At 43.2% G+C, this 27,022-nt stretch overlaps 1 protein-coding gene across 1 annotated transcript in view; it reads left to right on the top strand.

Moving 5' to 3' along the window:
* The window catches only part of pkd1b (polycystic kidney disease 1b), a 30,422-nt gene extending 10,093 nt beyond the window's left edge, over positions 1 to 20,329 (top strand). Inside the window, exons 13-41 of the mRNA XM_054599448.1 lie at positions 570 to 852; positions 989 to 1,091; positions 1,331 to 1,459; positions 1,651 to 1,801; positions 1,977 to 2,114; positions 2,737 to 2,881; positions 2,969 to 3,688; positions 4,890 to 5,043; positions 5,230 to 5,395; positions 5,556 to 5,751; positions 5,886 to 6,053; positions 6,745 to 6,885; positions 6,983 to 7,193; positions 7,565 to 7,688; positions 9,490 to 9,633; positions 9,727 to 10,159; positions 10,443 to 10,557; positions 10,673 to 10,881; positions 11,102 to 11,304; positions 11,382 to 11,579; positions 11,668 to 11,822; positions 16,017 to 16,217; positions 16,665 to 16,839; positions 16,926 to 17,108; positions 17,727 to 17,831; positions 17,933 to 18,067; positions 18,147 to 18,349; positions 19,335 to 19,446; positions 19,529 to 20,329. Of these exons, the coding sequence (XP_054455423.1) occupies positions 570 to 852; positions 989 to 1,091; positions 1,331 to 1,459; positions 1,651 to 1,801; positions 1,977 to 2,114; positions 2,737 to 2,881; positions 2,969 to 3,688; positions 4,890 to 5,043; positions 5,230 to 5,395; positions 5,556 to 5,751; positions 5,886 to 6,053; positions 6,745 to 6,885; positions 6,983 to 7,193; positions 7,565 to 7,688; positions 9,490 to 9,633; positions 9,727 to 10,159; positions 10,443 to 10,557; positions 10,673 to 10,881; positions 11,102 to 11,304; positions 11,382 to 11,579; positions 11,668 to 11,822; positions 16,017 to 16,217; positions 16,665 to 16,839; positions 16,926 to 17,108; positions 17,727 to 17,831; positions 17,933 to 18,067; positions 18,147 to 18,349; positions 19,335 to 19,446; positions 19,529 to 20,329 (6,201 nt within the window). The remainder of the gene's footprint in view (positions 1 to 569; positions 853 to 988; positions 1,092 to 1,330; positions 1,460 to 1,650; positions 1,802 to 1,976; positions 2,115 to 2,736; positions 2,882 to 2,968; positions 3,689 to 4,889; positions 5,044 to 5,229; positions 5,396 to 5,555; positions 5,752 to 5,885; positions 6,054 to 6,744; positions 6,886 to 6,982; positions 7,194 to 7,564; positions 7,689 to 9,489; positions 9,634 to 9,726; positions 10,160 to 10,442; positions 10,558 to 10,672; positions 10,882 to 11,101; positions 11,305 to 11,381; positions 11,580 to 11,667; positions 11,823 to 16,016; positions 16,218 to 16,664; positions 16,840 to 16,925; positions 17,109 to 17,726; positions 17,832 to 17,932; positions 18,068 to 18,146; positions 18,350 to 19,334; positions 19,447 to 19,528) is intronic.
* The last annotated feature ends 6,693 nt before the right edge of the window (positions 20,330 to 27,022 follow it).

The following is a 27,022-nucleotide window of genomic DNA, read 5'->3' as shown; positions in this document are numbered from 1 at the left end:
CCATATGATAGAAAGAGATATTTCCATTTCTTTTTTATTAGAAAGGAGGTCTAGGTGCTATAGAACTACTGCGAAAGTCTCAAAATGCTCAATCCCCAAAGAAATGTACATAGTCATATTCAGACACTGTGCCTTTCCACGATCCATCAGAACTTCCATAATGTTGTAATGTCACAACTATACGGTCACCTGTAGAAGTGCTATTTAACTTTAGGTAGTTGACACACACACAGTGCGTCCCCGGCTGCATTGACACTGTGAAGACGCGACAGAATATATATTTCTTAAAAAATATGAAGAATTAAAAAAGCAATGGTAGTGCAACACATTGTGCTCCCTCTGCTGCAGTCACTGTTGTTATTCATTATCTTTTTAATTTAAGTGTTCATCAACTTAAATAACTAATTTGTGATTGGACAGTTTAATCTATATTCAATCTCAGCAATGCTTAATTAGGTAGATAAATGAACAGTACAATGGTTTATTATTTCTAGCCTAGAAATAAACAAATATTCACAGACAATAAGACTATCTGTATTATTATGATTCATGTGTGTGTCTTGTCACAGTACAAATGGAGTGCTGAGGACAAAACCGGCGTGACCCTTGACCTTAACGAGGCTTCCACCTCTACAGGGAGACATTCTCCTAACTTGATGGTGCGTTCAGGTGTGCTGCAGGCAGGGCAGAGTTATACCTTCACTCTCAATGTATCCCAGCCTGGCAAAGAGCTGTGGGGCAGCGCCAGTCTGACAATACTACCTAACAATCCGCCACACGGAGGCCTGTGTGATCTCAGTCCAGAGTCAGATATACGTCTGCTGGAGACGGTGGTCACCTACAACTGCTCAGGTAACACTGTGTTCTTCCTAGAAGTGTTCCTAAATCCAACACGTATCAATATTTGTCACTCTCAATGGAGAAGAAGAATCAAATGCTTCTTCAACAATCTGACTGTGTTCCACTAAAATGTGCTGCTATTTGTCAGGGTGGCAAGATGAAGAAAACAGGGCCTCTCAGCTGATCTATACCTTCCAGGCAGCACCATGCCAGTCTACTGGCACGCTATGCCCCCTGCTCACTCTGTACAGGTGAACACCGGCCTCAACCTACAGCTATTATTAAACTATGAAGTGTGATCCTTACCTGAATATTAATAATAATAATAATAATAATAATAATGGATTTTATTTACATAGCACACTTTAAAATACAATGAAATCTCAAGGTGCTGAATATTAAAAACTTCGTAGAAGAAGAAATAAGGATTGGATTTACTTCCTGTCAAACTTAAGCTGTTTATCTTTCATGTCTTCATTTCTCTCCCTAGGGGTACTCGTTCAACATTTGGCAGCCTGGTTCCAATGGGAATTCCTGGGCGAGAAAGAAATGCGTCAGTTATCACCGTTACACTGCTGGTAGAGGACCACCTGGGGGCAAAGGTCATTGCTCTGAACAGGTAAGCTACCGGGATTTGACGCAGCTGAAGCAAATAGCACAAGCACACTTGTGGTATGTGCATCGCTTGCCACACTACTTTTATTTTTCGGTCAAAGGTTAGAATAATCATTTAGGTTATTACCCATTATGCCAAATGTCTTTGTCACGTTTTAAGGAACGCTAACTCTTCCTGATTGCTTCTCTTTACAGAGAGTTGACAGTTGAAACTCCTTCAGGGGACGGAGTTGCCAGTGAGTGGCTGAGAAACAAGAGCCGGACAGAGCTGTGGGCTTTGGTCCAACATGGCAACCCTCAAGAGATCATACCTTATTCCATTGCCCTCACCAGCCAACTCAATCAGGTCGTTTGTCAGCATCATATCACATTTACCAGGGCATGAAATTATGCTTTAAACTGATTATGATTAACTATGACTAAACAATACTGAAGATTAGGAGCATAGTGGATGTGAGAATCTCTGAAGCTTTGTTTTTGTTCGGAATCTGGACTAATGAGTTCCACCCACCTGTCCACAGATGGAGACTGGACGGACTGCCACGGAGCTCATGGACAGGATGGAGATCCGCGGGAAGGTGACCCAAGCCCTGGCCTCTCTCCCCCTGTCCTCCTTCCTGAATGTGGATCAGATCAGCTCTGCGTTGTCACAGGCTACTGTAAGTAATGGCCTAGTTTGTTTCCTTACCGTTCTCAGCCCAAAATATTTAACAAGTGATGATCAGTAATTTTGGATCTCAAATATAGAGAGAATTTGAATCAATTGTGAACAGTCTTATATCGGTGCCCACTTTAATTCATGCAAACACAGACACACAATGAGACCAAAAAGACGTGAAATACCGTTCACACCAGAGCTCAACCCTAATGCATCACTAGGAACATTGTTGGCTTTTTTGATTTATTATTTTATTCGATCGTTTTTTCTGTGTTAATGCATATAGTGTACATAAGGGTTGTGAGGTTTTTTATTTATTTCAGGTTCCACCTCCTTTAATAACTCTTCAATAAACAGTGTCGGCAAAATACAGACACTTTAAATGTCCCCATTGAAGCCCATTACATTTTTGATTTCACAACCATAACAGCATAAAATGTGGCATTATGTAAACTAACAGGCCGAAAAAGGGTTAAAATTCTCACTGAAAGTGGAAAACATTTTTTTGGACATGGACATTTTTGTCCCCTGTTTTTAAAGGGATGGAGAGGTTTTAAATTGTATATCTTTCAAACAATAAATCAGTTTAAAAAATATATTTTCATTTGCTCTGTTTTCTCAAGGCCGTTCCCAGTGAATTGCTCTGTGAAAAGTGCCATCAGAAGGTCCTGGAAGCTGTGGGGAAGATGATCCATGTCATGGAGGAACACATGAGTCCTGGTGTTTGGTCAGCTCTGGAAACAGGAAGGAACATCCTTAACATCATAGGTGCTTGTCAACCACCGTCTCCTGCACCAAACAGTCATCTTCTGATGGTGAACGTTGCTGAACATTTTGTGGTCTCCTTGTTTCCAGGTAGCACCCTGGTGGCTGTGTCTGAGTCCGTCAGTGCTTCCAGTTCTCACCCATCCTACTCCAGCACTCTGCAGTCAGCTCCTGCAATCACCCTGTCGGCACTGGGTCACGCTGGTGCTCTAATGCGCTCTCTGATGCATTCACGTGTTCATGGCGAGGCGCCCCTTTCGCTCACCACTCCTTATATCAACACAGTGGGTTTCCATGGAGACCCCTCCGACCTCCTCTGTACTCATCAGTTCAGCCAAAACCAGATTGTCCCCCCTCAGTCATCAGCAGCTGACGGATCAAAGATTTCTCCCCAGTGTCAGTTCCATATCCCCACCTCCCTCACCGCTCACCTGAAGAGTCAGAAGTCAGAGGTGGTGCAGGTTCTGTTTGGTATGGATGCTGGGTTGGGATCCAACCCACTGCTGACTGTGGCCCACCCTCCGATTTCCACCGCTCTGGTTGCCATGGAGCTTACCACGCCTCAGGGCCAACCCATACCCATCCAGGATCTGGACCCCACACAGGCCATACGGGTCACCCTGCCCAACAGATACCCTGTGGGACCAGACGATGGGGGTGGAGATGTGAGGGTAGGTGATGCTGGGAATGGGACGTGTCTTACTGTGACTCTCCCCAACGAAGGGAGGTTGAACCTCACGGTCAAAGCTGTGGATGGACTGGATGAAAACGCAGGTTTATATATCTCCTTCACCTTCAGTCTGGACCCAGGTACAGTGTTTTTATCTCTCTGGACCCATCCTGTTTTTTTCCAAACTTTTGCACTTTGTTATAATGTTAATGACCACATGGCCTTAATGGCTTTTTACTTTTTCTTTCTTACAATGCATCCTTGGACCCATTCTAATGGGTACTATGACAATTATTTGCTATTTAAAGCCCCTGTGCGTAGAATGTCTATGTGATCATATTATCTTTCAAATAACCGTCTCACTCTTCTTAGCTCTGTTATTGGTCACTACCTACTCCTGAGAAAAATATCTGGCTCTTTAGCTACTTAATGCTCCACTAAATTCACCTTAGCAAGTGGGTTTTTAGAGCATTTTCAATGAAAAACTGCTGCTTGCTGCGGCCTGAAACAATGTGAGAGTGAACCAGAACAAGATGCAAGCGGAACAGCTCAACAAGGAACTGAAACTCACTATAAAGCTCCGTAAATGTGGGTTGATAATTCTCTGTGTGTTCATCACTATGAGTGACCCCTTTCACATCCTCATTTGATTTGTTTTTGTTATGAAATATCGATTAGAGCTGCTTTCAGTTTGCGTTTAAAGAAAATAAGGAAACGGTCATAGTGGAATGGATGTGACAGCAAAAGTAAGATATTGTCACATTTTCTCAGTCAGACACATGGTGTCTTTTATTGTCTGTTCATTAAGAATATAAACAGACTAGCTTCCTGATGTTTTAATAAACATAATAAGAATACATTTAAAAAAATTATTATTGGGCTGCACTCACTTCAGTCATGAACGTAATGACGTAGTAATGATGGCCAGACTTCACATTAAAAATATGAATACATTTTTGTCCTTGACAGTTTTGGGAAGATCTGTTGTACACATGACATTTAGATATTGCAGGATGTCTAAAGTCTTCTGATAAATAATGACCTACCGGTCTCTAGGGTTAGTTGTAATGTTCCTGAGCGTAACTAGAATTAGAATAACTTTTATTTATAACTCTCTTTACAGCTACTCAGTACACTAAAATATGTTTTCTAAAAACATGTGATCAGCACTGACTAGTTTGACAGTTGATTGGTGTTCATGAGCATTGCTTGGAAGACTCCTCTGCTCTGATTGGTTGTTTTGGAATCTTAAAAATCTAAAACCTTACTGTATATCTGTGAGTATTTGCATTCAATTATGAATTAGAAAGGCTGTTTTCAAACTGCATTATGCATATCTAGGAGCTACTCCAGTGAGTCTGGGACATGTCAAGATAGAAGTGAGCTCTACAGTGCCGGGGTCTAATGCATCCCAGGATTCCCTAGTGAGAGTGTGGGCTCTCAGTCTCTCTGCTCCGACCACCTCCACAGAGGAAACCATATTCCTGTCCCCCCTGTAAGTCACTGCTCTTTTCTATAACTCAGTGCTCTGTCTGATTGCCAATTTAGACCTATGAAGAGGTACTTTACATGAGTTTTTCTTCCACTACAGTTTGGACAGGACAGACAAGCCCCTCTCTGTCAACATGACCTCGTATCTGGCCGACGGCGGTCCCGTCCGTGTGTCGGTGTGTGTGTTCAGCTCGCTGTGCCGGTACTACAGTGTGGAGGAGAGGCGTTGGAGCAGTGAGGGTCTGCGGCCTGTGGAGGGCAGCACGCTCCACGCCGCACACTGTCTCACCCAGCACCTCACCATGTTTGGGGCCAGCTTGTTTGTTCATCCTGGGGCTGTTGTTCTGCTGCCACCGGTATGTGAGGACACACAAAGCAGCTGTTATTTAGTGCACATATTTTGTAAAAAAATAAATATATCTAATCCAATCCCTGCATGCAGAGTCAGGATTAGAAAAAGAACAGTCATCAACAGGCTTTTCCCTCTCTCACTCCTTCTTTGTCTTATCTGTGCAGCCAGGCGGTCCCACGCGTAACATGGTGGTGGGGATTGTGTGTGCTGTCCTGGTTCTGATTCACCTGCTGGTGGGGCTAATCGGCCATAAACTGGACCACTTGGACAGCTTGAGACTCAGCCAGGTCCCTCTGTGTGGCCGACCGGGGCTGTACCATTACAGAGTGCTGGTCAAGACCGGCCTGAGGCGAGGAGCAGGTCAGCAAAGGACAAGTCAATGTGATGTCGAAATGACAAGTGAACACAAAAATATAATCAATCAAAGCATTTTCATGTTTGAATTTATGAAACCTTTAACTGCATATGATGGAAATGATAAATGCTCCCATCAGGCACCACAGCACATGTTGGCATCAGTCTGTACGGCGTGAACAAGAGCGGCTCCCGCCATCTGCAGAGGGATGGGGCTTTTCAGCGTGGCAGCCTGGACCAGTTTCACCTGGAGACGGATGATAACCTGGGAGAAGTTTGGAAAATTCGTATCTGGCATGATAACACAGGTACATGGAGACTGCAAAAACGTCCTTCTTTAAAAATGTTAGGCATTGCTTTGATTATGACCTTATGTTGAGACAGTGGGATTAAAATAATACATTGTTAACAATTAAAACTGTTTCACCCTCTACATAAATATTTTACAACCTAGTCGTAGGAATCTGTACCCCAGATTCCAGTAAAATAATAATGGTGCAAATGTGGGTGTGTATTAACATGCATACAATTTATCGGGCCAAGTGCAAGTGTGCGACTTGGGTAATCACACAGTCAGTGTCAGGGGCCACCCTGGCCTGCACCTTCCTCAAAGAGACGCACTGACCAGGAAACGTCTCAAAATGACCACAAAGACAAACAAATGACTACAAAGAGACACAAAATTACCAAAAAAAACATGTAAAACGACTTTAAAAAAAGACCAAAACAATTACAGAGTGAAACAATACTACCTCAAAGGGACACAAAAAAGCTGCGTAATGGCTACAAAGACCCATTAAACCACAGAGAGATGCTAACAACAACAAAGAGACACAAAGCCATAAAGAGGTTAAAAGGTTAAATAACTAAAAAGGAGAGGTGGTGGGGCCTTTTGCTTGTCCGTGCCCAGAGGCCCATTGTTTCATAATCCGCCCATGACTGTAAGCGGTCGAGGTGACTACATGTGATTGTAGTTGAATATCATCCATGTAAATGTAGGTCTGGACCCGTCCTGGTACGTTCAGCACGTGGTGGTTTGGGACCCTCAGACAGACCACATGTTCTTCTTCCTGCTGGAGGACTGGCTCTCTGTGGAGAATCAGAAGAACGGCTCTGTGGAGAAAGATGTTCTGGCCTCATGTAAGCGCATACAGTTACTTTAAACCGAGTAATATCATGTACATCTACTTTCTGTTGCTAACTAAGTCTACTTGCTGTGGTGTCTTTTTACTGACAGGTCCCAAGGAGCTTTCTGGGTTCCGACGGGTCCTCACCTCCCAGCTGACGTTTGGGATGGTTGAGCACCACCTGTGGCTGTCCCTGTGGGAACGTCCGGCCCACAGCCGTTTCACCAGGGGTCAGAGGGTTACATGCAGCGCTCTCATGCTGCACCTCTACATGGCCCTGGGGGCTCTGTGGTACGGAGCTGTTGGCACAGAGGGGCACAGGTAGGATGGTTTATAGGCCTGGATATATACCACAGATCATTTCATGGCAGGGCATTTATGGAATAACAAATGTCAGATAATGTAGTAATTGTGAAATAGTCACAAAAAAGTACATTTTGTATACCTGTTAATGGATATTTTCCAGTTGATTTAATAACATTTCATTAAAGATTCGGTCCTTCTAAAAACTATTATAATATTGCATTGTCAGTAATATATACAGTGTAATGTTTTATATTATTTTTGGCTCATTCAAAAGGGACATTATATAATTTTTTCTTTAGATTAGAGTTTCTTTACAGACGTGAACCAGTCTGTGAGTAGATTGTGCAGAGTTCACATGAACCTGATTTGTGTCCCTTTGCCACAAGTGGACCGGTGTCAGCCCAGCTGCTGGTTAACGCGGAGGCGGTTGCCGTGGGGATGACTGTTGCTGTACTGGTGTTTCCTCTCCAGTGTTTCCTGTGTTTCCTGTTTAGAAAAGCTCACAGTCAGGTAACTTAATCGGCTACTTTATTTATTACAAAGTTAACATGGGGAGAAGGTCAGGGTGTATGGATAGATGAGTCAAACAAACACACTGTTTGTGTCCTGTGTGAAACAAAACTTAACTTTTTTAACCTATGTACTTTACACACATAGGTAACATAAGTAATGTACTTCACTTACATCACATATGTAGCGTATTTAACTTACATACATAGCTTACGTCACATGTATAACATACTAAACTTACATACTTAACTTGTGTCATATGTTCTAAACTTACATACTTAACTTGTGTCATATGTACTAAACTTACATACTTAACTTGTGTCATATGTACTAAACTTACATACTTAACTTGTGTCATATGTACTAAACTTACATACTTAACTTGTGTCATATATTCTAAACTTACATACTTAACTTGTGTCATATGTACTAAACTTACATACTTAACTTGTGTCATATGTACTAAACTTACATACTTAACTTGTGTCATATGTACTAAACTTACATACTTAACTTGTGTCATATATTCTAAACTTACATACTTAACTTGTGTCATATGTACTAAACTTACATACTTAACTTGTGTCATATGTACTAAACTTACATACTTAACTTGTGTCATATGTTCTAAACTTACATACTTAACTTGTGTCATATATTCTAAACTTACATACTTAACTTGTGTCATATGTTCTAAACTTACATACTTAACTTGTGTCATATGTTCTAAACTTACATACTTAACTTGTGTCATATGTTCTAAACTTACATACTTAACTTGTGTCATATGTACTAAACTTACATACTTAACTTGTGTCATATGTACTAAAACTTACATACTTAACTTGTGTCATATGTTCTAAACTTACATACTTAACTTGTGTCATATGTTCTAAACTTACATACTTGACTTACGTCACATACGTAACGTACTAAACTTACATATTTAACTTAACTTTAACTTATATCATGTACATGACCTACTTAACTTACATTAGTATGTTATGTGCTAAACGTACGTCAGATAGGTAACGTAGTCGACGTACGCCGTGTAAGAAGTGTTCTCAACTCATATCACGTACTTTAGTCATATCACTTACTTAACTTACGTCTTTAAAATAACGTATTTAACTTATATCATGTACTTAAGTTATATCCTTTAAGTAACGTACTCAATTTATATCACGTTCTTAACTTTTACCACGTACATAACATAGTTAACTTACATTCTTAACTTACTTCACATCGGTAACAAACTTACTGTAATTTATGTCACATATGCATCATACTTAACTTATGTACATAAATTAAGCTACATAACAAACATACTTAATTTGACCCAAACTGTAACCTAACCAAGTAGTTTTGTTTGAGTTCAGAACATTAACCACCTGTTTAGGTACATCGGACTACTCTACACAATAAAGGATGCTAAAGGGATACCCAGTGCGTTAAAGAGTGACACCAAGTTAGGAGTTGTGATGTGTTGCCTCATAAGAGCCAGATCAGTTTGATATGACTTAGTTTAACACATTAATGTGTTAAACTAAGTCATATATATAAAAAAAAAGGTGCGTAAATGGAGTTTTGGTGGGGTTTGTTCTTCTCTGCTCTTACCTATGAGTTTGTGTGCTGCTGATTAGAGGTCATTACAGCGATTTGTTCGACGTGCATCAAATCTTTGTTTGTCAAACAGTCTTATCTCAGTGTGGAAACAATTCAAGTGAATGTTTTCCATTTATCTGAGTGTATATACTCAGAAATGTTCAGTCAACAGTTTATGCGTGTGTGCGTAACCCAGGTAACCGTGGACATATCAGTTCCTCCTTCTCCTGTTTGTCACTCTGTGGAGATGGACATTTACCTTGGCCAATCGGCGCTCTCCAGATCCTCCTTCCTGTCTCTGCCAGACTCCTCCGGCCGAGCGCGGGACAGCCCTTCATCTGTGAGCGCACACATACATGAACATACACACACACACGTACAAAAAATGAAGGTTCATCCCTCGTTTCATGAAGTGTTCCTCTGGTTCCTGTAGTTACTGGAGAGCAAGGCGTTTGACTCCAGTATTCTGGACTTTTGGGCTGCATCTTGCTTGGCGCCCAAGACAGATGGATCATGTCAAGAGGAGGGCATAGGCACATGGCCGTCCTGCGACAGCCTCCTCATTCTACCAGAGGACCCATGCCTCACCGAGACGCCCCCTGCCCCCAACCTCTGCAAGGCCTCACCTGCTCTGTGCCCTACACGCCAGCTGAGGAGAAAAAAGGCCTTGACGCAGCTCCGCCTGGCTTCGCCTCCCTCTCCTGACACACCTGCTTCTCTTTCTTGCTCATATCCTCTTTCAAAAATAATTTCCAGTTCTCACCAATCCCCTGCTTCACTGGACAAAAAGGTCTACACCATGAAACCTATTGCAAACCCATTGCAAGCTCACAACCACAATCTGACAACATTTCTGACTCTATCTGGTGAGAAACTGTTGAAATAAACAGAAATTCTTAATTTATTAGCTACATATGTCCCTTAGCCATCGGTTCCTATGTCGTTCTGTCAAAGTGAGTATTGTTTCATACAAGCAAAATCATCACCACTAGCAGAAGTAGTGCAAGTATAAGGAATTAACAGCACTTTAGTGCAAAAGACAAAACCCCACATTGCGTCTAATAACAGTCTAAGAGTTGGGTGGATCCATAGAAATATGTGCATAGATACAGCATGTAAACTAGTCTGATTGTATTGGTGTTTTTTTAGAGGAGGATCTACTGATGTCCATAGCAGCAGCAGCAGAGGACACAGCAGATATAACAAACAGCAACTCAGACAGCGGCTGGGATTCCCCTAGAACCACCTCCTCGCTTTCAACCACGTAAAGATCTGTGCATCATCAGCATCAGTGCATAATGCAAATGCCATTTCATGCAGTTCTGTGTTGCTCGGAATGTCCTATAATTGCTGTGATTTTCTCCCTTCTTAATCCGGAGCACCTCCTGCAGCAGCTGGTCAGATCAGAGTGAGGAGAAGTCCCTGTACAGTGGAGAGATCTACAAGCCAGATCCACAGTCCTCTCCCGCCCTGTATGGTGCAGGACTCTACAAGTGTCCCTCCACGCTATCTGTAGACTCGGTGGCCAGCACCTTCCTGCCGAGCCCGTCTCCAGACTCCTCGCGCTCCTCCTTCACCACACGAATAGGTACTAGACCAGCAGCCCTGTTGAATGAACTCTCTGCAATCTTTCCATGGATAAGTTGTGAATAAGCCCCCCCAAGGGGTACAGTTATGGTTGGGGATCACTAAACTATGTGATAAAAAACACCCAGTATATACCCAAATGGTATATTTCTATTCACATCTGATGATCTAGTGTAAACAGTGTTTGAGATATATCTTGCTTAATTTCCCCCCAATCCCAGGAGTTGCTCGGGGTCAGCCCAGCTGGCTGCTCCCTCCCTGGGCCCTGCGTGTGATTTACCCCCTGGTGGCTTCGCTGCTGGTAGCTTGCCTAGCTGTGGTCGGACTCTACGGGAGCTTCCTGTCCAGAACAGTCGTCCTCATGTGGCTTGTGTCCGCTCTCTCTGCCTTTCTGGCCTCTGCTCTGCTGCTGGAACCTCTCAAGGTGAGTTTATCTGATCAACTCTTCATATCTGTGGCAGATAATTGCTGTGTTTTAGCATCTCTATCTTCCCTTCTCAGGTGTGTGTGCAGGCGTTACTCTACACGGCACTGTGGAGGCCTGTGGATCCAGAGGTGGAGGAGCAGCTGGCTCAGGAGAGCACTGTGGTGAGGGCGTTTGGGGAGAAAGGGGGGAAGGTCCGGCCACCATGTGGCTACGGGCTGCTGCAGGCCAAAGAGGAGGCCCGCAAAGTGCGAGCTCTGCGATCACTCATGAGAGTAAGTATGAAACCTTACTTTGAAATTGACTGGCAATTTGTCTCTAGAAGCTTCATTTTGTTAATTATCTTCTGCATCTTTTCCGTAGCACTGTGTGTGCCAGCTGTTCTTCCTGTTGCTGGTGCTGATGGTGAACTACCAGGACGGCGTAGAGCAGAGGCAGGGCAGGCTGCTGCACTCAGCTGTCAGACGCCATCTTCACACAGCCCCCCTGGGGGTCCCTAACCTCACCTCACTCACAGAGTAAGGGGACACACACAGTATCTAAGGGGAGACAGCCTTCACTATAGCCCACAGCTAGTTCCGCTAGACATTATTACGATGACGTTTTTTGACTGAGTTGGTCTTCATCAGGTGTGCACACAATTTTCCCTGTCAAACATTAGGGACAGAGGTGGTTGTTTACATCCTGGTACTGAACTGAAAAAAAACCCCATTCTCATTCACCCAGTGTATCTTTTTAATGTGCTACCAGGGAAGAATGTGGGCAGGGACACACACTGCTGTCTTACAGTTAGGAGTTGCCAGAGTCGCTTTAAAATCCTACATACTGCATTAACTAAAAATTACAACAGTAACTACTTTTGCGTCATATAATAGCCATGATCCTTAACTGCTAATCAAGAACTGTATTGAACTATATATACTACTGTAGATGGGTCAGTGACAAATAAGGTTTGGCATGATGACCATTTCAAAAATATGTTTCAAACCTATTAAAACAACATGCCCAAGGACCGTTAGAATGTATATTTTGCATTTCTGTTGGTTTCATAGTATTTGACATGACATTTTTACCATTTTTAACCAAATACAGAACTAATGGCCCTTTATATTGTCAAATGGTGTAACCATAAATAAATGACAAATATTCAATATTTCACCCTCCTAGATTCTATGTAAGTGTACTCATGAAAACAAGTAATACATTTTTAAATATCACATGAAATAGTTTTTATTATAATTATTTTTAGATTTAGATTATATGGACTTTTTGTTGTACTGAGCAGGACAGTATGTTGTAAACATTAATGTTTTCTGCCTATTCCTTGACCAGTTGGGTAAAAATGGTTTAAAAACACATTGTTATAGTGTAGTAGAATGCTGAAGTCTCATCCATATTAACTTTTTTGTACAATATGAGATTTTTGTGAAAAATAGTGGTTACCCCACTTGACATAAATCGGTTACCCCAAATGACCATATTGCTTATACAGCCAAAGAATAAGTAACAGACACAGAAAAAAACAAATAAATAGTCATCAAGGTAAAATTAATTAATGTTTTAATATGTTCTCATATTATTTTTCATATTATATTATTGAACAAAATGATGAATGAACAGTGAACAGTGATGAATGAAAACAATGAACAAAACAGTGTGTGTGTGTGTGTGTGTGAATGTGAGTGTAAACATTTCATTTTTCAACAATTCATATATATTAACAGTGTCACAAATAGTTTGTGAACACAAACATCCCTATCCTGACAAGAAAATTATTGTGGGAAAAATATCATAGCTTATGGCTGTGAGACTGGAATTGTTTCCAGTCATCTACTGTGAGCTTTGAATGGCGGCAGTTCACAGGCTCTGGTTCAGCACACATGTGGAGCACATCAGACTGGTAGTAGAAGAGGTCATCAGGTGGGTCAGGCCAGGTGAAAACATTTTTGCCATTTAGCTGTTTCATGCAAGAAACCTGAACCTCATCACCCACCACCTGAAGAATCTGTCCTACAAACGGTTTACCCTCATATTTGACCAGAGCAAACTTCCCTCTTTGATCTTCAAGGCCAACTGATGTTGAGGGGAGATCACTGAAATCTACCGCTGATGGATTATAGCACCTGCAAATAGCAGGCCTCGCACAGAAACAGGAAATGTCCCTGTAGCGGATTGAGGCTGGCTTCTCGCAGGTCACCTGGTTCCTGTTCCTGTACTGTCTCTGCGACTGCCTCCACTTTTCCCTCAACTTCCTCTGTTTTTGCTTTGGCAGTGCCGCTACTGGGGTGTTCGTAATTTTTCCCTCTCTTTTCCTCCTTTGATAACTAAGAGTACAACAGAAAAAAAAACAATTAGCCTTTTATGTCTAGAACTAAAACTTATCCTTCATTACCACCTCACACTTCTCATTTCCACTAGCCTTTCAGAACATCTACATCACTGACTTTACACTGGCAGTCCTTCACATGAAACGTGTGTGTGTGTATTTACGCATGTGTGTACTACCTTTCCTTTCTTTTGGCCAGGTAAGTGGCCCTTGCAGCAGGGTCTGCATTGAGTCGTGCTCTGTGGCGAGCCACCTTTTCTTTACTTGAAAGAGCCATCTGTTAAGGGACAAGAGGATAGAAAGCTTATTGTTTGCATTACATAGGCTTACATAGGCTACAATGTACAGTATTATAGAAATGTGAATTCAAATGAATGAATGGATTAATAAATACATATTTAGATATATACATAAATAATTAAATAATTAACCAAATGAATAATTAAACAAATACAAATAAACAAACAAATTAATCTATCGATAAATTCATGGAGAAAAAAAAACACATTTTAACCTGCTGTTTATATTGAACAGTAGGAGTCACTATTTAAACTATAAAAAAATATTATAATCAGCATCACATATACAGCTTTTGGCCCTAAATTTATCAAATTGGCCCTCTAATTTTGTTTTTTAATTGAAATGTCAAATGGTAACCGGAATGTCTAAAAATGAAGATGTCAAATGGTGTAACGGTTACACCATTTGACATTTCAGTTTAAAACCAAAATTTGCAGGCATTATTAAGGACACCTAGGTCAACACTTAACCTTGGTGTGAACATTTAAACACATGTTTTACATTAAATATAATAACTTTGATAAAAATTGTTTAATATTTTTTTTACCGAGGTCATACCATTTGACATGTAACCTTAACAAGCCTGGCCATGGCTTAAAAAAGCTTAATTATGTAAAATTTCAGAGAGAGTTACTAACCTTGACTTGTAGCAGTCAGTGTCTTCAGGGGTCCTTCTCTGTGACATCATATCCTGTCACATGATCTTCTGGCACAATATTTACAAAATGGCCCCTAAAATGCGGTTACACCACTTGACATTTCAAGAGGTTGACCTTGCAGACATGATTCCCCTTATTAATTAAAATATTCTAAACAATGATGTTTCACTACTATTATTTAGTATTAGAAAGTACTTGTGTAAGATTATGCCAAAGTATATTCAAGGTCATTTTGAAGGGAATTTCACATTTTATCAGCAAGTTTTATAACTTGGTAGGCTACTAAGTTTTTATGGTTACACCATGTTGACAATTTTACCATTATTCTCTTAATATTCTCACAAAATTGGATGAAACCAGAACTTTTAGATTTGGTCTTGAAGAAAATGATGTTTGAAAATGATTTGATAGATTTTTCTCAAATTTTAACACTTTTAAATGTATTTCATCCTCATGTTCACAAAAAAATGAGCGTCTCGTCTTTGACCCAGATACAAAAACTATATATAATGCATAAAGCAAAAAGGCCTTTGGTAGTCACTAACAAAGCTTTTGCGCTGTTTCAAAATCCACCAAAATAATGTATTATCACTATTTTCCATAGAAGCCCTGTGAGGCAAGTGAGAACGAAAAATTCTGATAATCCATTTTCTAAGTCTGATCTATATTGTTTTCTCTTGTATGTTTATGAATAGCAGGTGGGGATAAAAGTTCTGGTTGGTAGAAAAAACTAATGTTTTGTTAAGTGCACCACTACCTTGTGTTCTAAATAGGACTTAATCTAAATTACTTGCTAATACACAATACATTTACCTTGTGTTTAGAGTGCATTGTGAAATTAAAACTCGCCTGGATAAAAACATGAATGCTTTTAGACACAGATGAAAGTAAAGTTACTTGGAATAATGATCCTGGCGAACCTTTTTTTTCCAACCTGTTTCAAGGATGACATTTTTTCAAGGAACTTGAAAGATAATCTTATCAAAACCTTCTTTTCACCCATTCTTGAGTCCTAAACACAGGAGAGATAACTACTTAGATCAGATTTAGAAAATGGATCTGCATAATTCTTTTTTATTACTCGCCTCTCAGGGCTTCCATAGGTCACACTTATCATGCAGTCAATATATTTTTAATTTGGTGTCCTCAAAAAAATATATCAAGGTATTAACATGGAAATGCATGACTCTAAAGTCTATGCATGACTTGGTGTGGCCTTAATTCTTAATTCAACCCATTAGACTAATGAACCTCGTGGCTTTTTAAAGTTTAATATCCAGAAATTAAAAGTATACACAGTCTCATTATTGAGATGAAAGAGAATGTCTATATAGAAAAAAAACTTGAAAATAGGGACTGTCCTGGTTTGGCTCACCGTGTATCATCTGCACAAACCCAAAGCTTTTGTCGTTTCTCTCTTCATCCAGCTGGTCAGACGCAGAGCGGTGGATCAACCACACCTTGGTGACACACCTGCACCAAAACCCTACACTGCGCCTTGTTGGATCACCACGTCTGCAGTACGCTCATCCTCTCAGTCCCGTGGAAAGTGTCTTTCTGGGAAACAGCAGTGTAACGACACGCCAGCTCCTAGCTGACTTGCACATGGCAGATTGGAGCAAGAAACAGTAAGTGGATTAGTAACGGCAAGGTGACTGCATCTCGGAGACATGCTGAGTGCGTATTTATTAATACCTTCGTTATTCAGATGTTGAATCCTCAGAAAGCCAGACAGGATTACATTACTCTTTTGAAAAAAACGATGCGTGCCTCCCCATTAAAACTTGCCAAAAAGCAAAACAATGCAAATTAATTTTCTTCTGGGAACAAATGGGGTAATAACATAATACATAATCTACATTGTTATTTGCTCGTGTAGATTACCAAACTATTTTGCATATTTTGCATGAGATACTGAATCATCTGATTAGACAGTTTTTGCATCCTCTTAACTCTCAGTTGTAATGATACAATCTATACTTTTAGAGGCACATGAGCCATATATTGAATTCTATAAGTTACCATATTCAGTTGACATGCATTAAGATTAATGTTTTCCCTTTTTGTCCTTTCAGGATTAAAACCCTTTCTATAGATTTCACACATTACCACAGAGAGTCTGGTTTATTTGTGTGTGTGTCCTTTCAACTGGAGTGGGCTCATACACAGGGAGTCACCCCCTTTCTCTCCATCCATCCACTCCTCATCCCATCATCCCTCTCTGGACTGGATCTGCAGGCGGCACTTACGGTAACAAACACTGTAATCCCTTCGAATACATAAAGAATAGAAATTAAAATATTTTTGTGTTAAAACATACTTTCTTTATACTGCAGATTCTCCTTCTCATCTCTGCTCTCCTCATCTTGTTCGGAGAGCTGTGGTGTATGGCCACTGAGCGTTCCCAGTATCTGCCTCAGTGTAGACACTGGTTCCAGCTTCTCCTGGCCTTGTTGTCCCTGGCAACGGCGATCCTGCTGCTCTGCTCGCTGTCCCAGGCCACCTCCTGTGTTTCTAAGGTAAGAAAAAAAAAACTGAAAAGTTTTAGTATCCATTAAGATTACCTCTGACTTGAGTGTCACCTGAGCAGGCTGTTGTTATATGTTAACCATATGAGTCCAAATTTGACCAGTTAGTAGTAACCTCCATCTGAAAAGCCAGTGTCAGTGCTCCATTTGACCCCTTGTAATTGTCAGTAAGTTGATTGATTTATCTATTCATTTAAATAATGATAATCATGATACATTATTTATTTGTCCTACCCTGTGCCGTGCAGCTTTTATTATTTAGTTATTTATTTATTTTTTGTGTCGGTGCAAATGGAAATCGATAAAACAGTGGTACTGACTTACAGTAGATAGGAACAGACAGAAACAGAAATATAGACTGATCGAAACAGACAAAACAAAGTTTTATATATAACAATATTGTTTTTAGAGAGAGGGAAGCCTGAGCAAATAATAATAGTAATATTAAGAGTAGTTATAATAAATAGGAGGGACAAAATTTGCAGAGTTGGGGGCCAATGCTACTTAAGCCCCTATATTTACCTATAAGCATAAGGGAAATGACTGCTTTGGTAAAAATTGCCTATTCTACGTTTTGATTTGATGACATTACAATGACCTGTCATGTAGCTTCGATCCCAACCAGACAGCTTCATCAACTTCCACAGTGCTGCCCTCCTGGCACAGCGCTGTTCCCAGTGTGCCGCCGTCCTGCTCACTCTACTTGTTCTAAAGGTAAGTGAGAGCTCTCCTTCATCCTTATACATCTCTATACTGGTCCACCAGTTTCCCCACTCTATTAAATGCCTACTCATTTCCATTGCTGTGTGCTCCAGCTGCTGGGAACCCTGAGGTTCGTGCGGAGGTGGGTGGTGTTAGGCAGAGTGCTGCAGAGGGCCTGGAGGGAGCTGTGGGCCCTGACTGCCCTGCTGCTGTTGCTACTGCTGCTGTGCATTCACCTCGGAAACACGGTACGACCAGGAAGCATTCAGCTGAATCCAGTATTCCTAAAGACAAAATGTATTTGATGTGCCTCTGTCTTTGTTTCAGCTCTTCTCCTGTTCAGTTGAAGGTTTCCTGTCAGTGCGTCAGACCGGGGTCTCAGTGCTGTCCATCCTGCGTGGCCGAATGGCCCTCAAAATACTTTGCAGGGTCCACCCAGTCCTGGGCCCCATCTATGGGCTGCTACTGGTGGGGGGAGGTGTTTGGTTCTTAGCCAGACTCTGTGGAGCTGTTCTCATCCGTTCATACAGGTACACAATGTATGTGCATAATATTACCAGTAGATGGTTGTGTGAATATGCTGCTAAAATCCCAGCACTGCAATGTCAATAGTTAGATGTAACCAAAAATCCAAGTGTCCATCCTTGTCTAACATGACAAGTTCCTAAATGTACATTTGACAGTTGATGAAGAAAATGTTTTAAAAACATCAAAAAATGAATGTACAACCTTAAACCCAGAGGTGCAGGCAAATAGCTCACAATGACAATGCTAATATGCTGATGTGTACTCTCACTTAAAGGACCAGTGTGTAGGCTTTAGTGGCATCTGGTGGTAAGGTTGTAGATTGCAGCCAACTGAATACCATTCCGTTAACTCTTCCCTTTCCAAGCATGTCAGAGAGCTATGGTGGCCAGATAAATGTAAAAGTGGGAGGGACAAGTGTGCAGCACAATGTAAAGGAGTGGAATACGCATATTTTACAGCAAATGTACTTGAGGAAGAGGAAAACATTGTTGTGGAAGACAACTACCCCCAGAAGTACAATAAATTAAAAAGAGTACTCAAGTACATGTAATGCGTTACTACCAACCACTGAGCACTAGTGCAGCTGAAGCTGAAGGGGATGTCATTAGTACTGCAGATATTTGGTTATAGAAAAATTGGACAGAATAAAAATTGGACTTGATGATGGCGCTTTGTGAAAAATGAAGGGACCACCAAAGTGATTACAATTCATCCATTGGGTGACATAAAGGTTATTAGGAAATGTCATGGCAATCCATACACTAGTTGTAGAGACTTTTCAATCAAAACCACAAAGGTCAGCCTCAAGGCGGGGACAGAGGAAAATCCGATGAATTCTCATTTTGCAAAGTAGAATGCAATGATTGAAAGTGGGATTGCTACTGACGCTTCAAATTTTCCCCTTGCAGAGTTCGATGAGTTAATATTTTAGTAGGGTAAATACTGCATTAAGTAGGTTTCAATGCTAACTATTGCTGTGTCCTTCAGGGCAGAGCAGGCTGAGCTGTACTATCCAACTATTGAACCCCAGGACTATGAGATGGTGGAGTTCCTCATTAAGAGACTCAAACTGTGGATGGGACTCACCAAAGCCAAAGAGGTAGGCATTGCAGAAGTTGTGGCGCAAATCTTCCAAAGTCAGCTCATGTTGCTGATTCCACATTCGTCTTTTTCCTTTCAAGTTCAGGCACAGGGTGAAGTTCGAAGGTATGGACTTCCCTCCTTCCAGGTCCTCGCAGGAATCCCGTCTCTCCACCCTGTCTTCCAGCCTCCACTCTTCCCGCTCACCTTCCTTGTCCTCCTCATTTTCATCCCCCCGTCCCCTGTCCTCGTCTCTATCCACGAGGTCTGAAGACTCGTCTACGTCCGAGGCTGGGTTCGACGTCCAGCCCTACCTGGACCGCCTGCTGCCCTGCGTCAGTGCACTGCTGTCTCGTTTCGATCAGGTCAATCAGATAACTGAGGATGTTCACGACCTGGAGGTGAAACTAGAGGAGGTTCAGACAAGGAGGAGGGAGAAGGGGATCAGCAACAAGGACAGAGGTGGAGAAATATTCAGAGAAACGGCAAGGCCGCAGGAACTGGAAGGAGAAGGAAGGGAAACAAGAGAAGTGAGACACAGGAAGATAGGTGTTCTTTACCCCAAGCCACGAGTATCCCTTCCATCCTCGTTGTCTTTCACCCCCTCCAAACCTTACTCCTCCGCCGCATCGGTCTGCAGGTATCCCCGCGCACGTAGCACCTACTCTGAGTCTGAATCAGTGCCATTCCAGCCTCGCACCTCCAGCAACAAACATGCGTCTGAAGCAGCGAAGCTTGCATCTGGAATCTGTGGTTTGTATCCTGCAGATTCTCCTGGACACGCCGAGTTCCCCGCAGGAGAGCTTGGCATTCTGGGAGCTCTCATTCTGCTGATGCAGCTGAGCGGATCTTCCAGGCTCAAGGTGGAATTGCTCCAGGTGTCAAAGGAGGAGACTATTTAGCGTTGACTAATGCCAGACCCAGGAGCGAAGAAGGGGTAAGAAGGCATATCAGTGATGGAGTCCCAGTGAAGAGGAAGGCTTGGACTGAGCAAGACTGACATTGGGTTTACTCTGGGAGTAGGCTGATATACTCGCTGAGAGACTGAAATCTCTGTAGCGGTTTGCAGCTACAAAGCGCTGGACTGTATTTGTTGCTAATTTGGCACTTCATAATGAAATACTGGTTTTAAGGGGTACACAGGTTCCATTCAAAAAAGGTTAAAGGACCTACGATTTGGCACGAGTATGAGTTTACTTTTCATAGGGAGAACTGCTCAGCCCGTGAAAACAGTTGAATGATGTTTTCTGTTATTCTGAAAGAGTTTTGTCTCAACCTGGGTATGAAGACCAAAGATTTTTAAATCACCTGTTTATGATTTGAAGTTTACTGAGAATTTACCAGTCACAGTGTAAGTGAGGTGATAGTCTTTGTTGCTGCTGTTGCCGGATCGTTCAATTGAGGTAATTGTAGGATCCTGGGTTTTGACCCATAGAGAGACTACAAGTCATGATGAAGTGAACTCTGCTGAATTGATTTTGACCATTTTTGCAGGTCTCACAAATATAAGCTTATGATAAGTACAATACTAAGTACAATACTAAATCTCTGGAGGTATTTGATGATTTTCAAATTCACGTTGAAAACGGGAGATTCTAGTCTACTCTACTCTATTATACTTACACTAAGGACATATATTGAATCAATCCATTAAACTTACTTTACTTTCCGGCCTTCCTTAGAGTATGAGTTCCTTCAAAGTAAGTGGGCGAGAATTTCCTTTGCTACTAAATAGTGAAATCCTATCCAATGCACGGATCTGATAAGAAATAGATGAGTAAGTCCTTTTTCAAACCCCAGTAATTATTTGGGGCCAAAAAGCTTGTTGACCATACACATGACGACAGACAGACAAGTCTTTGTACTAGTGAAGAGAGACAGGAAAGAGAAGTAATGAATGTAGTATTTGTAAAAATTGTAAAGTAATATGCTGTAATATTTTTGTACGAGACTCTAGGGATATCTTACTCTACAGACAAATAAAGACAAGTGACCATTTGGTCTAACAGTGGTTTCATTTCTTCAAACATTTTTCAAGCTGGTAGGGGAGCTCGCCGGCGAGCGTCTGGTGGCCGGGCCTTGGCACATGGCCCGAAAAAGCTACATCGTGCCGCCACCCTGTGGGCCCACCACCCGCAGGGATAGGCATTGGGGTCGGGTGCAATGTGAGCTGGGTGGCAGGCTGGGGCGGGAACCTGGGCATGCTGACCCCCGGCATCACAGACTAGCTCTAGGGACATGGAATGTCACCTCTCTGGCGGGGAAGGAACCGGAGCTGGTGCGGGAGGTGGAACGCTACCAACTAGATATAGTTGGGCTCACCTCCACGCATAGCACCGGTTCTGGAACCAAACTCGTGGAGAGGGGCTGGACTTTTTCCTTTTCCGGCGTTGCCCAGGGTCAGAGGCGCCAGGCGGGTGTGGGGATACTCACAAGCCCCCGGCTGAGCGCCACTGTTCTGGAGTTCTCCCCGGAGAACGAGAGGGTCGCCTCTCTGCGACTGGGAATCGCAGGAGGAAAGTCTCTGACTGTTGTTTGTGCCTATGCACCAAACGGCAGTTCGGAGTACGCAGCCTTCTTGGAGTCCTTGGGTGGTGTTCTGGAAAGGGCGCCGACTGGGGACTCCATAGTTCTTCTGGGAGACTTCAACGCTCACGTGGGTAACGATGGAGAAACCTGGAGGGGTGTGATTGGGAGGAACGGCCTGCCCGATCTGAACCCGAGTGGTGCTTTGTTGTTGGACTTCTGTGCTAGTCATGGACTGTCCATAACAAACACCATGTTTGAGCATAGGGAGGTTCATAAGTGTACTTGGTACCAGAACACCCTAGGCCAAAGGTCTATGATCGACTTTGTAGTTGTGTCATCAGACCTGTGGCCGTATGTCTTGGACACTCGGGTGAAGAGAGGAGCAGAGCTGTCAACTGATCACCACCTGGTGGTGAGTTGGATCAGGTGGCGGGGGAGGCTGCCGGACAGACCCGGTAAACCCAAACGTGGAGTGAGGGTGAACTGGGAACGTCTGGCTGAGGATCCTGTCCGCAAGGTCTTCAACTCCCACCTCCGGAATAACTTCTCGTGCATCCCGGGGAGGCTGGGGACATGGAATCCGAGTGGGCCATGTTCAAATCCTCCATTGTGGAAGCTGCTGCTAGGAGTTTTGGTCGGAAGGCGATCGGTGCCTGTCGTGGCGGCAATCCAAGAACCCGCTGGTGGACACCAGTGGTGAAGGAGGCCGTCAAGCTGAAGAAGGAGGCCTTTCGGGCTTGGTTGGCCGAGGGGTCTCCTGAATCAGCAGGCAGGTACCGGTTGGCCAGAAGGGCTGCAGCTGCGGCGGTTGCTGAGGCAAAAACCCGGGTGTGGGAGGAGTTCGGTGAGACCATGGAGAAGGACTTTCAAATGGCCTCAAGGAAGTTCTGGCAAACCGTGAGACGACTCAGAAAGGGGAAACAGGGCTTTTCTCAGGCTGTGCTCAGCAGGGGGGGAGAACTGCAGACCCGGACTGGGGATATTGTCGAACGGTGGAAAGAACACTTTGAGGAACTCCTGAACCCGACCAACATGTCCTCTGTGGAAGAGGCAGAGTCTGAAGACTCAGGGGAAGACTTGTCCATATGCCTGGCGGAGGTCGTTGAGGTAGTTAAAAAGCTCTTCAGCGGCAAAGCGCCAGGAGTGGATGAGATTCGAAAGGAGATGTACTGGAGATGCTAAAGGCTCTGGACATTGTTGGGCTGTCTTGGTTGACACGTCTCTTCTCTGTCGCGTGGAAGTCGGGTACAGTGCCTGTGGAGTGGCAGACCGGGGTGGTGGTTCCCATTTTCAAAAGGGGACCGGAGAGTGTGCTCCAATTATAGGGGTATCACACTGCTCAGCCTCCCCGGGAAAGTTTACTCCAGGGTGCTGGAAAGGAGGCTCCGTCCGATTGTCGAACCTCGGATTCAGGAAGAGCAATGCGGATTCCATCCTGGACGTGGAACAGCGGACCAACTATTTACCCTTGCAGGTCTGTTGGAGGGTGCATGGGAGTTTGCTCATCCAGTCTACATGTGTTTTGTGGACTTGGAGAAGGCCTTCGACCATGTCCCTCGGGGAGTCCTGTGGGGGTACTGCGGGAATATGGGGTACCTGGTTCGTTACTACGAGCCATTCGGTCCTTGTATGACCAAAGTGAGAGCTGTGTCCGGATACTCGGCACAAAGTCGAGCTTGTTCCCAGTGCGTGTTGGCCTCCGCCAGGGCTGCCCATTGTCACCAATCCTGTTTGGGGACCTCAGAATCACATCCATCCCTGCTTTTTGCAGATGATGTGGTTCTGTTGGCTTCTTCAGAACGTGACCTTCAGCACGCACTGGGGCGGTTCACAGCCGAGTGTGAAGCGGTCGGGATGAGAGTCAGTACCTCCAAGTCTGAGGCCATGGTTCTCTTCCGGAAAACGGTGGATTGCACCCTCTGGGTTGGGAGTGAGTCACTGCCCCAAGCGAGGGAGTTCAAGTATCTCGGGATCTTATTCACGAGTGAGGGTAAAATGGAGCGGGAGATGGACAGGCGGTTCGGTGCAGCGTCAGCAGTGATGCGGGCGTTGTACCGGACCGTTTTGGTGAAGAAGGAGCTGAGCCGAAAGGCAAAGCTCTCGATTTACCAGTCCATCTACGTTCCAACCCTCACCTATGGTCATGAGCTTTGGGTAGTGACCGAAATAATGAGATCGCGAATACAAGCGGCCGAAATGAGCTTACTTCGTAGGGTGGCTGGGCTCAGCCTTAGAGATAGGGTGAGAACCTCAGACATCCGGAGGGAGCTCGGAGTAGAGCCGCTGCTCCTTCGCGTCGAAAGGGGCCAGCTGAGGTGGCTCGGGCATCTGATCAGGATGCCTCCTGGACGCCTCCCTTTAGAGGTTTTCCAGGCACGTCCAACTGGTAAGAGGCCCCGGGGTAGACCCAGAACACGCTGGAGAGATTATATATCTCGTCTGGCCTGGGAACGCCTCGGGGTTCCCCAGGAGGAGCTGGAAAGTGTTGCTGGGGAGAAGGACGTCTGGAGGACCCTCCTTAGCTTGCTGCCCCCGCGACCCGGCCCTGGATAAGCGGAAGGAGATGGATGGATGGATGGAAACATTTTATTTTTAATAGGATAACAGTGTTCTACTGAAACAGTACAGTTTGCACTTGTGTTTAGTTTAAATGATAACACAGCTCTATGAATATTTTATCAGCAGTCATTTATATCATTACCTATCTGAAGGAAAAGATCTTGATATATGAGTAAACACTTGATAACGCAGCAGCAAACACTGTTAGTACTAGGGAGAATAGCGAGCTATATTGACTGACTGGCGTTTGTCAATTTCAAATGAAATGACAGAAAACATGTGAGCTGCTTGACTTTATCGTAAACGGACAATGCATTCCAATTGAGATGATTTGCAGTGTTGGTTTGGTTCTACTGCTTTATGTCATAACACAATAAACACCTTTTGGCAAACCTGCCAAATATATGGCCAATACACAAAAGAAAAAAGATATTTAGAACAAATAATACAGATTTAATAGTTGAGTAATATAATAAAGGTTGTGTATATGCTATGGCAAAAGTTGAATATTATAAAATAAAATATAAACTTTAACCACAATATCCACCAAAATCTTCCAAAGTCAGCTCATGTTGCTGATTCCACATTCGTCTTTTTCCTTTCAAGTTCAGGCACAGGGTGAAGTTCGAAGGTATGGACTTCCCTCCTTCCAGGTCCTCGCAGGAATCCCGTCTCTCCACCCTGTCTTCCAGCCTCCACTCTTCCCGCTCACCTTCCTTGTCCTCCTCATTTTCATCCCCCGTCCCCTGTCCTCGTCTCTATCCACGAGGTCTGAAGACTCGTCTACGTCCGAGGCTGGGTTCGACGTCCAGCCCTACCTGGACCGCCTGCTGCCCTGCGTCAGTGCACTGCTGTCTCGTTTCGATCAGGTCAATCAGATAACTGAGGATGTTCACGACCTGGAGGTGAAACTAGAGGAGGTTCAGACAAGGAGGAGGGAGAAGGGGATCAGCAACAAGGACAGAGGAGGAGAAATATTCAGAGAAACGGCAAGGCCGCAGGAACTGGAAGGAGAAGGAAGGGAAACAAGAGAAGTGAGACACAGGAAGATAGGTGTTCTTTACCCCAAGCCACGAGTATCCCTTCCATCCTCGTTGTCTTTCACCCCCTCCAAACCTTACTCCTCCGCCGCATCGGTCTGCAGGTATCCCCGCGCACGTAGCACCTACTCTGAGTCTGAATCAGTGCCATTCCAGCCTCGCACCTCCAGCAACAAACATGCGTCTGAAGCAGCGAAGCTTGCATCTGGAATCTGTGGTTTGTATCCTGCAGATTCTCCTGGACACGCCGAGTTCCCCCGCAGGAGAGCTTGGCATTCTGGGAGCTCTCATTCTGCCGATGCAGCTGAGCGGATCTTCCAGGCTCAAGGTGGAATTGCTCCAGGTGTCAAAGGAGGAGACTATTTAGCGTTGACTAATGCCAGACCCAGGAGCGAAGAAGGGGTAAGAAGGCATATCAGTGATGGAGTCCCAGTGAAGAGGAAGGCTTGGACTGAGCAAGACTGACATTGGGTTTACTCTGGGAGTAGGCTGATATACTCGCTGAGAGACTGAAATCTCTGTAGCGGTTTGCAGCTACAAAGCGCTGGACTGTATTTGTTGCTAATTTGGCACTTCATAATGAAATACTGGTTTTAAGGGGTACACAGGTTATTAGTTTACTTTTCATAGGGAGAACTGCTCAGCCCGTGAAAACAGTTGAATAATGTTTTCTGTTATTCTGAAAGAGTTTTGTCTCAACCTGGGTATGAAGACCAAAGATTTTTAAATCACCTGTTTATGATTTGAAGTTTACTGAGAATTTACCAGTCACAGTGTAAGTGAGGTCTTTGTTGCTGCTGTTGCCGGATCGTTCAATTGAGGTAATTGTAGGATCCTGGGTTTTGACCCATAGAGAGACTACAAGTCATGATGAAGTGAACTCTGCTGAATTGATTTTGACCATTTTTGCAGGTCTCACAAATATAAGCTTATGATAAGTACAATACTAAGTACAATACTAAATCTCTGGAGGTATTTGATGATTTTCAAATTCACGTTGAAAACAGGAGATTCTAGTCTACTCTACTCTATTATACTTACACTAAGGACATATATTGAATCAATCCATTAAACTTACTTTACTTTCCGGCCTTCCTTAGAGTATGAGTTCCTTCAAAGTAAGTGTCTCGTGGGCAAGAATTTCCTTTGCTACGAAATAGTGAAATCCTATCCAATGCACGGATCTGATAAGAAATAATAGATGAGTAGGTCATTTTTCAAACCCCAGTAATTATTTGGGGCCAAAAAGCTTGTTGACCATGTACATGAGCACAGACAGACAAGTCTTTGTACTGCAAGTGAAGAGAGACAGAAAAGAGAAGTAATGAATGAAGTATTTGTAAAAATTGTAAAGTAATATGCTGTAATACTTTTGCACGAGACTCTAGGGATATCTTACTCTAAAGACAAATAAAGACAAGTGACCATTTAGTTTAAAAGTGGTTTCATTTCTTCAAACATTTTTCA

Source organism: Anoplopoma fimbria, chromosome 5 (assembly GCF_027596085.1).
Source record: "Anoplopoma fimbria isolate UVic2021 breed Golden Eagle Sablefish chromosome 5, Afim_UVic_2022, whole genome shotgun sequence".
Classification (NCBI taxonomy): Eukaryota; Metazoa; Chordata; class Actinopteri; order Perciformes; family Anoplopomatidae; genus Anoplopoma; species Anoplopoma fimbria.
This window is presented reverse-complemented; position numbering and strand designations above follow the sequence as displayed.